Source organism: Oncorhynchus mykiss, chromosome 25 (genome assembly GCF_057628025.1).
Source record: "Oncorhynchus mykiss isolate SJ-2025 chromosome 25, ASM5762802v1, whole genome shotgun sequence".
NCBI lineage: Eukaryota > Metazoa > Chordata > Actinopteri > Salmoniformes > Salmonidae > Oncorhynchus > Oncorhynchus mykiss.
Window position 1 is genome coordinate 30748275 of NC_143046.1, and position 15505 is coordinate 30763779.

The 15505-nt window shown below is 45.9% G+C and overlaps 1 protein-coding gene across 1 annotated transcript; it reads right to left on the bottom strand.

The window, feature by feature from the left end:
• Positions 1-512: 512 nt before the first annotated feature.
• LOC110504978 (EGF-containing fibulin-like extracellular matrix protein 2) lies at positions 513-15371 on the bottom strand. The gene is made up of 11 exons (XM_021583894.3): positions 14009-15371; positions 7082-7319; positions 6720-6768; positions 6378-6590; positions 5244-5366; positions 3963-4079; positions 3723-3842; positions 3410-3529; positions 3089-3215; positions 1746-1941; positions 513-1492 (listed from the first exon to the last, which is right to left on the bottom strand). The coding sequence occupies exons 2-11, from the start codon at positions 7169-7171 to the stop codon at positions 1331-1333; spliced, it is 1317 nt and encodes a 438-aa protein (XP_021439569.1). The 5' UTR covers positions 7172-7319; positions 14009-15371; the 3' UTR covers positions 513-1330.
• Between the last annotated feature and the right edge of the window lie 134 nt (positions 15372-15505).

Genomic DNA, 15505 nt, shown 5'->3' on the forward strand with positions numbered 1-15505 from the left:
GTCTGGGCGGAGCTAGCAGCAGCGGATGAGATACACAATGAAATTAGGGCTTTCCCCTGTTTTTTTTGTGGGACTGTAGAGGAATCACTACCCAAGGAATATGGCTTTAGTCATCCAGGGGAGAGGGAGAACACAGTGGCTGTGTTAGATCATTATGCCACTGGTTGTCTTATGCCTCACATATTAAGGCTAATGAGTCTTAAGTGCTGATATATCTAGCGATACCTTCTGCCCTCTCTCAGTGGTTGTCACACAAGAAGCCCAGGCATCTGTTCTGCAGCTGTGGAAAGACACAGAGCGCCACTGACACTGGAGCATACTGGACCTGGGGGGGGTGTTTCCATTCAGAAAGGTCGACTAGCTATGACCATACCACACTGGGAAATGAGGAAATACTGTTTGGAGGAAAAGGAGAAACAGGAGTTGAAGAAGTAGGAGAGAAATGGGACTATATTAAGGAAGAGGGTGACATGGCTAAACAATATGAACAAAAGGCAATGGTTAACACGTGATTAAAATGTATATCGTTTTATTTTGTATCAGCTTCCTGGGCCAAAATTACAACAAAATCATTAATGTGACAAAACTACAAATGATGAGTGAGTGAGTGAGAGCTTCAGCACTAATACTAGCTATGATTTAGGCGAGAGATGGATGCAGGAGAGACAGGGTGGAATGAGGAGGTTGGATCTGAGTGGTTATTGAGTCGTGTCCATGGACGATAAGGATTGAAAGGCTGAGGAATGAGAGTAGCATGAAAACACAGGCGTGAGAATGGGCCTGCTCAAAGCAAGAGAATGACAGAGACGGGATGAGAATGATGAAATAACGTGTTGTTCTTTATCTTCAATTGCAGGGTGTTTCTGAAACATGACAGGGGTTTGTACTAAAGGTTACTAGGGTAATTGTCCCTATTCGGCTCAAAGGACCGTGACAAATGAGCAGCGTGGAGCAGTCGAAAAATATACTTCAGGAGACTTCAGCTAAGAGGCAGGGAACAAAAATGGACGGTGTGTGGGCCGGGGGAAAATTCACTTCGTCGTATTGATGTTTGTCAGTCACACGTTATCCATAAAGTATTCATTTTTAGAAATGTCTCTTTACCTCACTCTATCTCAGCTTTCCCAGAGGGTTGTGATTTGAGTTGTGTGTTTCCTTTGCAGGTCATGAAATAGGAGAAGCTAACAAACGTCTGACATCATGTCACAGTATCTGACTGTTCTGTTTATGACCCCTTTCAATTCTAGATTGTTCTGTGTGTCCTATTTCTCCTCTCTTGTATCTCTACTGTGTGTCTCCCCCTCTCTGTCTCTGACTTTCTGTCCTCCCTCTAGAATGCATAAGGCCCTACGTAGATTGAAAGTCGCAGAGCCGAGCTGGTCTGGTAGCTCAGGAGGGGGTTGACTGACACCATCTCTAGGTCCAGTGTGTACTCCTGGGGCCCCGTCACGGCCCGGGCTAAAACCAGCATGGCGCTGATGTTGTTGATTTGCTGAGAGAGACACAGAGATGATGGTGAGGTTAGTCAGGGTCCGTCGTACAATCCTAGTCTAAAAGTCAAGCAAACGTGTCTTACTAAGTCCTGTTATGATGCAATGTCTCAAAACTCAATGCAATATAATATGTTTCTTGGCCTCCTCTGTCATCATACATTCACAAGTCTATCGTCATATATTGACAAGGTGGATGGGAGGGTGACCCAGGCTGGTGCTGTACAGGGGCTGTTACACTATGGCTGTGCTCACTCTGATGTAGAAGTCTCCGTCGTGGTCTCCAGAGCGGATACGGAAGGTGTTGTAGGCTCCGGGGTAGACGCTGGTGGCCTGTATCTGGAAGATGTCTGACGGGACGGAGCGCTCTGACGTGATGCTCATGTAGCGCTGGACGATAGAGAAGGGTAGGTCTCGACAGGCCGGCTTGGTCACAGGACAGACACAGCGACTAGGGGAAAAATCGCAGGTTTTAGTCCTCTGGGGAGATATATGAGTTGTGCCATAGTGGCAGTCATGTTGCATAAAGCATCATTTCCTGAAATTTGACCTCATAAACGAGATGACTTGATGTGGTACTTTTGATTCTGTTTCATTTTATATTAAAACATAATATTTGATATTCATCACTAAATATTAAATATAGATTACGTCCTGTGATATTATCATGCTTGTCTGCAACCTGGACCCATGGGTAGATGTAACATAGTAAACTAAAATGCGGGACGCTCAAATTAGGATATGTGACGTTTGGTATGTTATGTATTAATTTGTGGATGTCCATCATTCATTTCATATATGTTACGAATTACAATTAGTATGATATGTTATGAATTACAATTAGCTGTGGCTAACGTTAGACTAGGTGTTAGGTTTAGGGGTTAAGGTTATGGTGTAGCTAACATGCTAAGTAGTTGCAAAGTAGCTAAAAAGTAGTTAAGTAGTTGGAAAATGGATAATTAGCATAAAATGCTGAAGTAGTCCTTGATGAGATTCGAACACACAACCTTTGGGTTGCTTGACATTCGCGTCCTTTCGTTTTTGCCTTGGTATGTAACCATACCATACCAAACATAACATACTAATTTGAGTGTCCCATATTTTTGTTTACTATGTTATGTCTAGTCTATGAGACCAGCCTGCATGTGTAGATACAATATTAAAAAGAGTAGTTGATAACTCAACCACTAGAGGGGTATATTGCAATATGAAGGAGCATGGTGAACTATCCTCAAACCAAGATGGATTACATTCAACTGTATTTGAACAGTGGCCATTTCCCCAAGAGATTTTCTGAAGCAGTTTTCATACAGCCAAAAAATGCTGGGGGAAATGAACTACTGTCCACACCTGTTATCAATGTAAGACTGGTTTCAATCTTCTAACAGCATTCTAATTGGACTGGAACATGTTCAACTGAAAAGATCACAGAATTGGAAAGAAATATGGAAAAAGCAATTGGCGCAATCTTCAAAATAATGTGAGCTATGCTCCATACAGAAGTTGATGATATGTTGAGATTTGTGACCAGGGCATAGTTTGATAATGGGAAAATGGTGTGTGTGTGTGTACCCATGTTTTAATAAATGTTCACTCACTTGTCAGATACTTGGACGTAAGGGCTCTGGCAACGGTTGGTGTCCACACACTGACTGGCACCGTGGATATTCACACATGTCTGTCCTTCAGTACATTGGTGCTCTCCGGTCTCACACTCGTTTATATCTGGGGAGGAGAGGGATCGAATGAGGGCCGGAGAAAGAGAGAATTGAAATGAATCGAATCAATTAGAATACTTTATCGTCCACTAACAACGAGGACAACGAAATAACACACAGGCACAGTTAGCTGACAGTGAAGGATGGGGAAAGGTGTTCAGAAAAACATTAAGAAGGAGAACAGATGGAGAGGGTGCTTACCCTGGCATAGTCGAGTGCCCAGCAGCTGGTAGCCTTCTGGGCACTGACAGGAGAACTTCCCGGGCTCATTGACACACTGGAACTGACACAGGTAACTAGAGTAGCTGCACTCGTCTATGTCTGCAGAGCGATGGAGGGAGAGGGAGGGGAACAACGTTTACGATCATAGCACAGCTGTTTTAACCAAGAAACAGAAGGAAAGCTTTTAATAAATGCAAGAAAGAAAGAGTAGCTTTTCTTTTCAGATCAAAGCACTGCTACTTTAATGACAGTATAGAGACAGACAGACAGACAGACAGACGTATCCTCTCACCATTGCAGGCAAAGCCATCAGGCCCAAGCTCGTAGCCCTGGTCACAGCGACAGAGGAAGGTACCGTAGGTGTTATAACACCGCTGCTGACAGGGGGCGCCCATGTCACACTCATTCACATCTGGAAGGAGGAGGAGAGGGAGAAGTCTATCAGTATATCAGTCAATATATTTTCTAACATCAGTCTGGATAGCCTGGGACTCTCTGTATGTGGGTGTGTGTATATCTGACCACGCCTTACCAATACAGGAGCGGTTGTTGCCGGCCAGCTGGAAGCCTGGTTCACACTGACAGGAGAAGGAGCCGGGGACGTTGACACAGCGATGCTGACAGTACCTGTATCTGCACTCGTCAATGTCTGACAACCCAGATGGAAGGAGAGCATTCAGAAACAGTTCCAGAGAGAAGGTGGAGATTGAGTTGACCAACCAGGTCGTTATGGTGAAGGAGACTTTGACTCAAGTGGCTTTCCTGGTTAAATAGAGGTCAAATAACATGCTACAATGACTAAGGAGAAGTTGACCTATACGGTGTATGTGACAAAACATATTAACATATTAATTGTGAATAAACTAAATGACCTTTCTGGTTAAATAGAGGTCAAATAACATGCTACAATGGCTAAGCTTAACCAAAACCATGAGGTGAGACCGCAAACAGTGAGTTGGTGCGACTCAGGCTAGTGGTTAGGCTGGTTAATGGGCGTCCTATTGGTTGTCTCTCAGGCCAGTGGTTAGGCTGGTTAATGGGCGTCCTATTGGTTGTCTCTCAGGCCAGTGGTTAGGCTGGTTAATGGGCATCCTATTGGTTGTCTCTCAGGCCAGTGGTTAGGCTGGTTAATGGGCATCCTATTGGTTGTCTGTCAGGCCAGTGGTTAGGCTCGTTAGTGGGCGTCCTATTGGTTGTCTCTCAGGCCAGTGGTTAGGCTGGTTAGTGGGAGTCCTATTGGTTGTCTCTCAGGCCAATGGTTAGGCTAGTTAATGGGCGTCCTATTGGTTGTCTCTCAGGCCAGTGGTTAGGCTGGTTAATGGGCGTCCTATTGGTTGTCTCTCAGGCCAATGGTTAGGCTGGTTAATGGGCGTCCTATTGGTTGTCTCTCAGGCCAGTGGTTAGGCTCGTTAGTGGGAGTCCTATTGGTTGTCTCTCAGGCCAGTGGTTAGGCTCGTTAGTGGGAGTCCTATTGGTTGTCTCTCAGGCCAGTGGTTAGGCTGGTTAATGGGCGTCCTATTGGCTGTCTCTCAGGCCAGTGGTTAGGCTGGTTAATGGGCGTCCTATTGGCTGTCTCTCAGGCCAGTGGTTAGGCTGGTTAATGGGCGTCCTATTGGTTGTCTCTCAGGCCAGTGGTTAGGCTGGTTAATGGGCGTCCTATTGGTTGTCTCTCAGGCCAGTGGTTAGGCTGGTTAATGGGCGTCCTATTGGTTGTCTCTCAGGCCAGTGGTTATTCTGGTTAGTGGGCGTCCTATTGGTTGTCTCTCAGGCCAGTGGTTAGGCTGATTAGTGGGAGTTCTATTGGCTGTCTTACCGATGCACTCGGTGCCAACCTTACGGTAACCCTCAGGACACTGGCAGGTAAAGGCTCCCGGTGTGTTGATGCACTGCTGGCTGGGCTGGCAGTCGTGTTCATCTCTCTCACACTCATTCACATCTGTGTGTGAGATATGGTAAAACAACACAATGTATTTAGTCATATGGATGTTAATACGGTTGAGGCACCAACAGCTGCCCCATTTTGTTCAATCATTATTCCTGTCTCATGCATTCCCCATCAACAACCCCTATCACCCAGACTCCAAGAACAACAGGACAAGCAGCTCTCTCAACCAGTGGTGGAAAAAGTACTCAATTGTCATACTTGAGTAAAAGTAAAGATACCTTAATAGAAAAGGACTCAAGTAAAACTGAAAGTCACCCAGTAAAATACTACTTGAGTAAAAGTCTAAAAGTATTTGTTTTTAAATATACTTAAGTATCAAAAGTAAATGTATAAATCATTTCAAATTCCTTATATTAAGCAAACCAAACAGTACAATTTTCTTGAATGTTTTTTTTATTGATGGATAGCCAGGGGCACACTACAAGACATAATTTACAAACGAAGCATTTGTGTTTAGTGAGTCCGCCAGGGCAGAGGCAGTAGGGATGCCCAGGGATGTTCTCTTGATAAGTGTGTGAATTGGACCATTTTCCTGTCAAAATGTAACGAGTACTTTCGGGTGTCAGGGAAAATGTATGGAGTAAAAAGTACATTATTGTCTTTAGGAATGTAGTGAAGTAAACGTTCCCAAAAATATAAATAATAAAGTAAAGTACAGATACCCCCAAAAAGTACTTAAGTAGTACTTCAAAGTATTTTGACTAAAGTACTTCACACCACTCCTCTCAACACTCTCCGTCCTCTAAAACTAAGAGCAGCTGTCCTCATGTGAAATCTCCACATTCCAGTACCAGCTATCCACCCCCCACCGACAAATACTCACACACACCCACACAAACTCCACAAACTCCCCAAACACACGCTTGATACAACCACCTGTCCCACACTAGTCTGCACTCATTCAGACTACATGCTTATTGCCCAATCACAAACAAGGCACGCACACCTTATCCAGTCCCTTGCAGCCACCTGTCTACCCCCCCTCCCTCCCTACTCTCTCACCCACACAGCTGTCTCCCTGGGGCTCATAGCCCAGAGGACAGGGGTTGAAGGGCTCTCTGGCGGTGCTCTCCAGGTTGGTCCCAGGCTGGCTGGGGGGGTCTGGAGCTGGGATGACTGAGGCAGAGCGGGGGAGGCACAGGTAGCCCCCGTAGTGGTTGAAGCACTTCATCTCCCCCTTACAGGCCTCCGGAATGGTCTCACACTCGTTTATGTCTGTCGGGGGAGAAGGAAAAGGACTGAAAAGACAGGACTGGTTGCAAGTTGTAATGCTCTCACTCGTTGCTTACAACTGATGGAGGGAAGAGAGGAGATGGGGACATGAGGATAATCGAGAGCCATTACCTTTGCAGTGCTGAGTCTGAGGATCCCATTGATACCCATCTGTGCATTCCTACAGATGGCATGAGACAGAGAGCGAGAGAGTCATATGCACTGAACAATCCAAATGACCTTTCATTTGAAGCTATTAGGTACATTTTAAATAATGGCTGTGTCACATTAACAGGAGGGTACCTAGTCATAGGCACAGAGGGGGAAAAGACACAGCAGGACTCCAGAGTACAGCGGAGGTCAACAGGAAAGAGAGGAGCAGCTGCAGTACAAAAGGGGTCAAATTATCAGTCTGGTGTATGGTGGGCGGGGAAGACAAGATAGAAGGAGAGGAGGGAGGGAGAGAAAAAGAGTCCTGGAATACCCATCCTTACCGTGTAGGTGTCACTTTCTGTAGGTGGCTGTGAAATAGCACTGCGGAGGAACACAGACACACACAGGATCGCCGCACACACGCCCTGCATGCTCACGGACTGACTGGCAGATAGGACCGGATCACACACGTAAACACACACCCTGGCACAGCCAGCGGGTCACACAGGTAGCGGTGCCTCCGGTCAGGACGAGAGAAACTGCCGGGTTGTTGTGGTGCTCAGAGCAGCGCAGCGGTATCTGGGGGGAGAGGGAGGGAGGGAGGGAGGGAGGGGAGAGAGTTACTTAGGAGACTCATTAACCTGGGTTGAGAAGAGAGGGAGTTAATTAACAACCTAGGTTGGAACAGCTTTCAATTCATCCACTTAATTAGAAAAACATAACACTCTGGCTGTGTGTTGACATCTAACACTTTTCTGAAGCCAGGCTCAGAACAGAAGTCAACACACACAACTCCCTTATGACTCAGACGTCGGTCATTATTTGTTAATCGAACACGTTCCCCCCAAATCCCCGCCAGTATGACGGAGAGGAAGCCCGTCTCCCCCTCCTGGCGAAAGGTCAATATAACGACGCATTCCATCCATCAGCTGAAAATAATCAAGTCAACCGTGTGGAAATCCTTTCATGTTAGCTCTTCATAGACAGCCCTCCGTTTCCCCAGACAGGCCCACTGTAACTGCACACACAAACGCTCACACAACAAACCTACAGTATACCAAAGTGAGCCATTAAACACAGCGCCTACATCTCAGGGTATTGTCTATCAATTTCAAGACAATACTTTCCGTTTCCCCAGACGCCGCAAGCTCCGACACAGATTTCTGCTCTGGTCATCCATCTAAATCACCGTCGCTGTCTAGTACCGCAGAATCCATTATTGTCTGCCTCTGAGTCTGACATCGTTCATCATCATGGCTAGTGTGTTATTCTTCGAAGTACTGCATATGGTGTCGGAGAAGCATGCAGACAGGACCACGCTGCTTTTTCTGACCAACCATCCTCCATTTAATGTTCTTGGAGAGTGGAAGCACAACTGTTAAAGTAGACCCTGTACCTAGACAAATAAATCCTCTATTCCAGCTCCCTCAGACAAAAAAAACAAACCAAGAGAAAGCAATAAAACATCTCTGAGTAACCGTTGTTCGTGCAAAAACCGTCAGTTAGAATTTGCTCCAGGCAAAATAATATATGAGGAAAGTTATAATCATTGCTTTCCTTACACGCATGCACACACGCACGCACACACAATGGTGAGACTTTTGTATGCTGTAATACTCAACCACTTGTCGCGCCCTCATGCACGCACGCACGCACGCACACACACACACACACGCACGCACGCACACACACACACACACACACACACACACTAACCTCAGGGAGGCCAAGCAAGAAGCCACAGAGCAACGTGTGTACCCACACAAACATGCTAACTGTCTTACATCATAGTTCAAATGTAGCCTACCCTTCCTTCTCAAGCACCAAAACAAATGTTCAACTGAGTTCCCAGGACAACTATATACACAGTCAGTGCACCTGTCACAATTTCACAATCTTTCAAACACTCCCAAAAGTGAGGTTTTAGTGGACCTTGCATCATATCGTCTTCAATAGGTCTGCATCGTATGCATGAGTATACACACACTGTACCCCTGGACACACACTGTACCCCTGGACACACACTGTACCCCTGGACACACATTGTACCCCTGGACACACACTGTACCCCTGGACACACACTGTACCCCTGGACACACACTGTACTGCTGAACACACACTGTACCCCTGGACACACACTGTACCCCTGAACACACTGTACCTCTGGACACACACTGTACTGCTGGACACACACTGTACCCCTGGAAACACACTGTACCCCTGGACACACACTGTACCCCTGGACACACACTGTAACCCTGGACACACACTGTATCCTTGGACACACACTGTACCCTTGGACACACACTGTACCCTTGGACACACACTGTACCCTTGGACACACACTGTACCCTTGGACACACACTGTACCCTTGGACACACACTGTACCCTTGGACACACACTGTACCCCTGGACACACACTGTACCCCTGGACACACACTGTACCCCTGGACACACACTGTACCCTTGGACACACACTGTACCGCTGAACACACACTGTACCCTTGGACACACACTGTACCCCTGGACACACACTGTACCCCTGGACACACACTGTACCCCTGGACACACACTGTACCCCTGGACACACACTGTACCCCTGGACACACACTGTACCGCAGGACACACACTGTACCGCAGGACACACACTGTACCCCTGGACACACACTGTACTGCTGAACACACACTGTACTGCTGGACACACACTGTACCCCTGGACACACACTGTACTGCTGGACACACACTGTACCCCTGGACACACACTGTACCCCTGGACACACACTGTACCCCTGGACACACACTGTACTGCTGGACACACACTGTACCCCTGGACACACACTGTACCCCTGGACACACACTGTACCCCTGGACACACACTGTACCCCTGGACACACACTGTACCCCTGGACACACACTGTACCCCTGGACACACACTGTACCCCTGGACACACACTGTACTGCTGAACACTTATACAGCCACAATATGAGGACACGTCAAAATCCGCTTTGGTACTGTGGTTCTCTTATAGCGCGGGATAAATCTGACCTAAAACCACCAAAAAAACAAACTGTCCGCCAGTTGAGAGTCCAGTAACTCAGTCACCCAGACCTGTGAGCAGCAGGCAGACGTGGGTAGGTGCTGCGCTTCCGCCGCTGACCAGTGAGCACCAAGTGGTGGTTGGACCTCTGGAATGCCCGTGGCAAGGATGTGGGCTGCAGTTCCCAGTAGGGATACCCTGCCATCACGGTGTTTCTCAGAGTATCAGGTTTTGGGAAAGCCCCCACATGGTTCATGTAGGACAGCTGCTGCCAATCCTACAGCCTCTGGTCTCTGAGTGGGAGGATGGTCCATCACTCTGACAGTCCTCCACACGCCAACCACTGGTCTTTCCATTGTTTGTGATTCTGGTTACAACAGGTGTTGGTGAACAACGCTACACTTGACATTTACCAGTGTAGCATGGTCTACCATGTACAGCAGTACACATTGTTCACAGAAATACAGTAATTATATGGCCCTGTATTTACTTGGATTGAAGAGGAAATTCTGCAACTCTTGGAGGACAGATGATGTTGATACAGATGCTGTCTTTACTTGGTCCAGGTGCATTCCTTATATTACTGGCATCCAGTGGAGACTGCTGAGGGGAGGACTGCTCATAATAATGGCTGGAACGGAGCGAATGGAATGGCATCAAACACATGGGAAACCATATTCCGTTCCAACCATTACCACAAGCCCGTCCTCCCCAATTAAGGTGCCACCAACCTCCTGTGCTGGCATCAGTAGTCTGTTAACTCCTGCAACAGGGGGCACCCCTCTCCTTGAATCCACACTGTCAGCAGAATGACCAAGCAAAATAACAGCAGGGTCATAAAGAAATGACTTCATGGGGACTAGACAGAACACCCAGCGAGACCACACACACAGGTATACACACACAGAGCAACATACACAAACACACATAGACTATACACACGCATCTACACACGCACACACCGGTGGGAGACCCAACCAGAGACGGTCGGGTCTTGTGATGTGTATATCTAGCCGGCTTTGATCCGTTCTGCTCTGTTGTGCATGGAGCTGCTCTCTCTCTAGCACGGTGGCCCGGTGGGCTCATGCTGTGCTCGGTTCCCCTCGCTGCACTGAACCTGCCACCTTGCGGGCCAGAAACTCTTATATGTTATACCAGTAAACTCCTGTGGTGTGAGATTTCTCTCATATTGCCGGACAGTAGAACTACAGAAAAAACATCAAACATAACAGTTCCCAATGGGCACAGGGCTGTAGTCAGATGGAGAGGGAAGCTAGTGGGAGCCAGGCATGGAGAGCTGGCTGGGCCAAAGTGATACAGTGGGTATCATGTGTTTACCCCTCTTGGATTTTTTCACATTGGTCTCCACAAAAATACTCTGTAATGTCAAAGTGAAAGAAAAAGTCTACACAGGTTAGAAACACCTTTGGTTGTGATTACAGCTGTAAGTCTCCTTAGGTAAGTCTCTAAGAGCTTTGCACACCTGGATTGTGCAATAGTTTTTATTTCACATTTATTTAACCAGGTAGGCTAGTTGAGAACAAGTTCTCATTTGCAACTGCGACCTGGCCAAGATGAAGCATAGCAGTTCGATATATACAACAGCACAGAGTTACACATGAAATAAACAAAACATACAGTCAATAATACAGTAGGGGAAAAAAGGGGGGAAAAGTCTATATACAGTGAGTACAAATGAGGTAAGATAAGGGAGTAAGGAAATAAATAGGCCATGGTGGCGAAGTAATTATAATATGGCAATTAAACACTGGAATGGTAGATGTGCAGAAGATGAATGTGCAAGTAGAGATACTGGGGTGCAAAGGAGCAAGATAAATAAATACAGTATGGGGATGAGGTAGTTGGATGGGCTGTTTACAGATTGGCTATGTACCAGTGCAGTGATCTGTGAGCTGCTCTGACAGCTGGCGCTTAAAGCTAGTGAGGGAGATATGAGTCTCCAGCTTCAGTGATTTTTGCAGTTCGTTCCAGTCAATGGCAGCAGAGAACTGGAAGCAAAGGCGGCCAAAGGATGAATTGCCGTTGAGGGTGACCAGTGAGATATACCTGCTGGAGCGCGTGCTACGAGTGGGTGCTGCCCATTTGCACATTAATGTTTTCAAAATGTGTCAAGATGTTGGGGATCGTGGCTAGACAGCAATTTTCAAGTCTTGCCATAGATGTTCATGCAGATTTAAGTCAAAACTGTAAGTTGGCAACTCAGGAACATTCATTGTCTTCTTGGTAAGCAATTTTGCCTTGTGTTTTAGGTTATTGTCCTGCTGAATGGTGAATTAATCTTCCAGCGTCTGGTGGAAAGCAGACTGAAGCAGGTTTTCCTCTAGGATTTTCCTGTTTCTTTTCATCGTGAAAAACTACCCAGTCTTTGCCAACGTAAAGCATACCCATACCATGATGCAGCCACCACCAAGCTTGAAAATAAGGAGGCAGTTACTCAGTGATGTGTTGTGTTGGATTTACCCTAAACATAAGGCTTTGCATTTAGGCCAAAAAGTGTATTCCTTTGTCGTGTTTTTGTTGTTGTTGCAGTATTACTTTAGTGCCTTGTTCCATACAAGATGCATGTTTTGGAATGTTTAGTATATTTGTACTCTTCTTTTCACTCTGTCATTTAGGTCATTATTGTGGAGTCCCTACAATGCTGTTGATCCATCCTCAGTTTCCTCCCATCACAGCCATTGAACTCTGTAGCTGTTTTAAAATCCCCAATGGCCTCATGGTAACATCCCTGTACTGCAGCTCAGTTCAGGAGGACGACTGTATCTTTGAGGTGTCTGGGTGGTTTAATACATCATCCACAGCATAATTATTAACATGACCATGCTTTAAGAGATATTCAATGTCTGATTTGTTATTGTTACCCATCTACCAATCACTGCCCTTCTTAATGATGCTTTCGAAATGCTCCCTGGTCTTTGTACTTGAATCTGTGCTCGAAATTCAATACTTGACTGAGGGACCTTAAAGATGTTGTATGTATGGGGGCAGAGGCATGCTTAATCATTTAAAAATCATGTCAACCCCTATTATTGCACACAGAGTGAGTCCATGTAACTTATGTGATTTGTTACTCCAAATTTTACTGAATACTTTTTCAACAACTACATTTTAGTTATTCCTTTTTTTTATTTATTTTTTACATTTGTAGTTTTCTTTTCACTTTGACATTATGGAGTATTTTGTGAAGATGGAAAAAAAATCCCAACTAAATCCATTTCAATCCCACTTTGTCACACAACAAAATGTGGAAAAATCCAAGGGATGTGAATACTGATGATATGCTGTAGTAACTAGATGAGATGACGTGTGCCAAGGGGGAGTTTGGTATTTTAATAGTTGACCCTACTCGCCGTGCCTCTGTGCTCTCTCCTGAATCACTCTAGTCAGACCAGCCTTACTACTAATTTTGGCCTATGAACACAGAATTATTTCTGTCAAATGTTAGTAATTAAGAGTACATAAACACAGTGAGAAAATGGTGCCCTGCTCTGCACAGAAGTGGTCTGTAAAGGAATAAGAAGGCCGTGTCCTGCCCTGTGATGTAATGTGTGTGTGTATGGGAGGGAGGGTGTGTTAAGAGTGTTTAATGCCATTGGGTGGCACCTGTCTCTCTAGTTTGTGGTTGTCCCTTGGTGTGTCCATATGGTAACGTAGGCCTGTCTGCTCCTCCTCACACTAAAACAAGTCTTTCCAGCAAACAAATCCTGTACTTAGGGTTTCATCCAAGCTGACCATGTCTGGCAGGCATTTCATGAATCAAGTTCGCAGGAGATATTTGTAGACTTTGCGATTGTGACATTACATAGTTGTGAAATAGTAGTTGGATCTGTACAAGAGTTTTGCAATACATTTCCATTTACAACTACTCTCTTACACATGCTCTCTGTCCCTTCCTCTCCCTCTCTCCCTCTCTCCCTCTCTCTCTCTCCCTCGCACTCACGTACACACAGGGCCTTGCCACCTCAGCTCTTGTAAGGATCCAACTGTAGCCGTGGAGGTTGAGTGGAAAGCAATGGTGTGGCTGTGACGTGTCCTCCCCCTCCAGGAGCAGAGGGTAAGAGGCACGTTTTTCTTTGTGATGTAATACACTCACGCACTTGGTTAATCTCTCTCTCACAATCACAAAGGCTCTCATAGACACACCCGCTCCCTCTCTCTCTTTCAAACCCGTGCACACACAAAGTCATTGTGAAACATGGTGAACTCACAGGCAAGTCTTCTTCCTTTGTGTGAATTCGTCTTCTTCCTGTTATCTTCAGGTCCCTGGTTTGAGTCCGTGTAGTGCTGTTCTAGTCCCCTGGCGGTGGTGGTCCCTGATGTGGTGGGAGTGTGGAGAGCAGAAGTGGTCCCTCTATCTGTCCTGCTCCTGCCTCTATGGCCCTGAGAGAGTGAGTGGGCAGATCGACAGCTGGAGCAGCTGAATGCATGCAGGGGAGGGCGAGAAAGAGAGAGAAGGAAAGAGGCAGAGAGGAAAGAGGGACAGCCCATTCCTACCCCCCCTCTGGCCCCCTGCACTGCCATCCTCCACCCTCCCACTGACCCCCCCTCCCTGACCCCCCAGGATGCAAATTCCTGGTCTGCGGCCCAAATTCCAAATCCGTCCAAATCGCAGGCGGAACAACAACTTGCATAGATTCACACACACACTCCCCCTCCCCCCTGTGCCCCCACTCACAGGTCACACAACGCTCCTGGTTTCATTTAAAATCACCCCCCACAGCTCGCTCCCCCAATCTATCTATCCTTACTTCCCCCATCTTTTTCTCTTTCTGTACAGCCACTAAGTTTTCCCTCGCTCCGGTCCAATCTGACACAGGCAGATATTTATAGCTTGGGAGAGAAGTTGGTGGAATGTGGACAAAAATTAGAGCGAAGGAGAGAGGAGAGAGACACAAGCCTTCTTGGAAAAGTAGTTAGCTTTTCTAACTACCAGTAAATATTTAAACTGGAGGTCTTCCAGACAGACATGTTTATATGTAGAAGCATGAAAAGGCTGACCCTGAAGTAATCATCATCCATTTCTTCAAGAGGTTTTGTTATAACTATAGTACTACTAATACTTTTGCAACACATTTCCTTTGACAATTACATGAAAGCTGTGTACTCCGGGACAGCTCTACTACTGTATACAAACAGTGAAATATGTTCTTCCCTTTTACAATATTATTATCTTAGTGTCCATGTTAGTTATAATTTATAGATATTATGTTTTTGCTGAAGTGCAAATCCATAATTGACATGGATATGAGCAGTACCATTATACCTACTTAATCAAGGTTTCAAATCAAATCAAAATCAAATTTTATTCGTCACAGTGAAATGCTTACTTATGAACCCCTAACCAACAGTGCAGTTTCAAGAAATACAGATAATAAGAGATATTGATGTGTGTGGGGGGGGGGGGGTGTGACAGCTGCTCTTACCCAACCCCCAGTGGCCACACATAGACACACAGTTTACTACTGGCTTCTCATATTATAATCCACTCAGGTTTAATTTACTATGCAGATGTATTCCAAAATAGTCCGTCTTCACCCATATTCATCCATGCTGGGATGAGATTCTAGCCACTTTCTTGGCATGTTCAAGCTGTGAAATATCTAAGTGTTATATTGGACCAAACAGGTCTCAACCCCTACAGCTGCAGTCAGTTTTTAAAATCAGAGTAATTTGCATCTGACATTCTAACATAAACAAGCACTCAC

Excerpts from the sequence above, each read along its gene's own strand:
- LOC110504978 (XM_021583894.3), bottom strand. The coding sequence starts at position 7,171 with ATGCAGGGCGTGTGTGCGGCGATCCTGTGTGTGTCTGTGTTCCTCCGC. Across the intron at positions 6,591-6,719 it reads TCAGACTCAGCACTGCAAAG|ACATAAACGAGTGTGAGACC; the intron begins GTAATGGCTCTC and ends CTCCCCCGACAG. Across the intron at positions 1,493-1,745 it reads ACGGAGACTTCTACATCAGA|CAAATCAACAACATCAGCGC; the intron begins GTGAGCACAGCC and ends TGTCTCTCTCAG.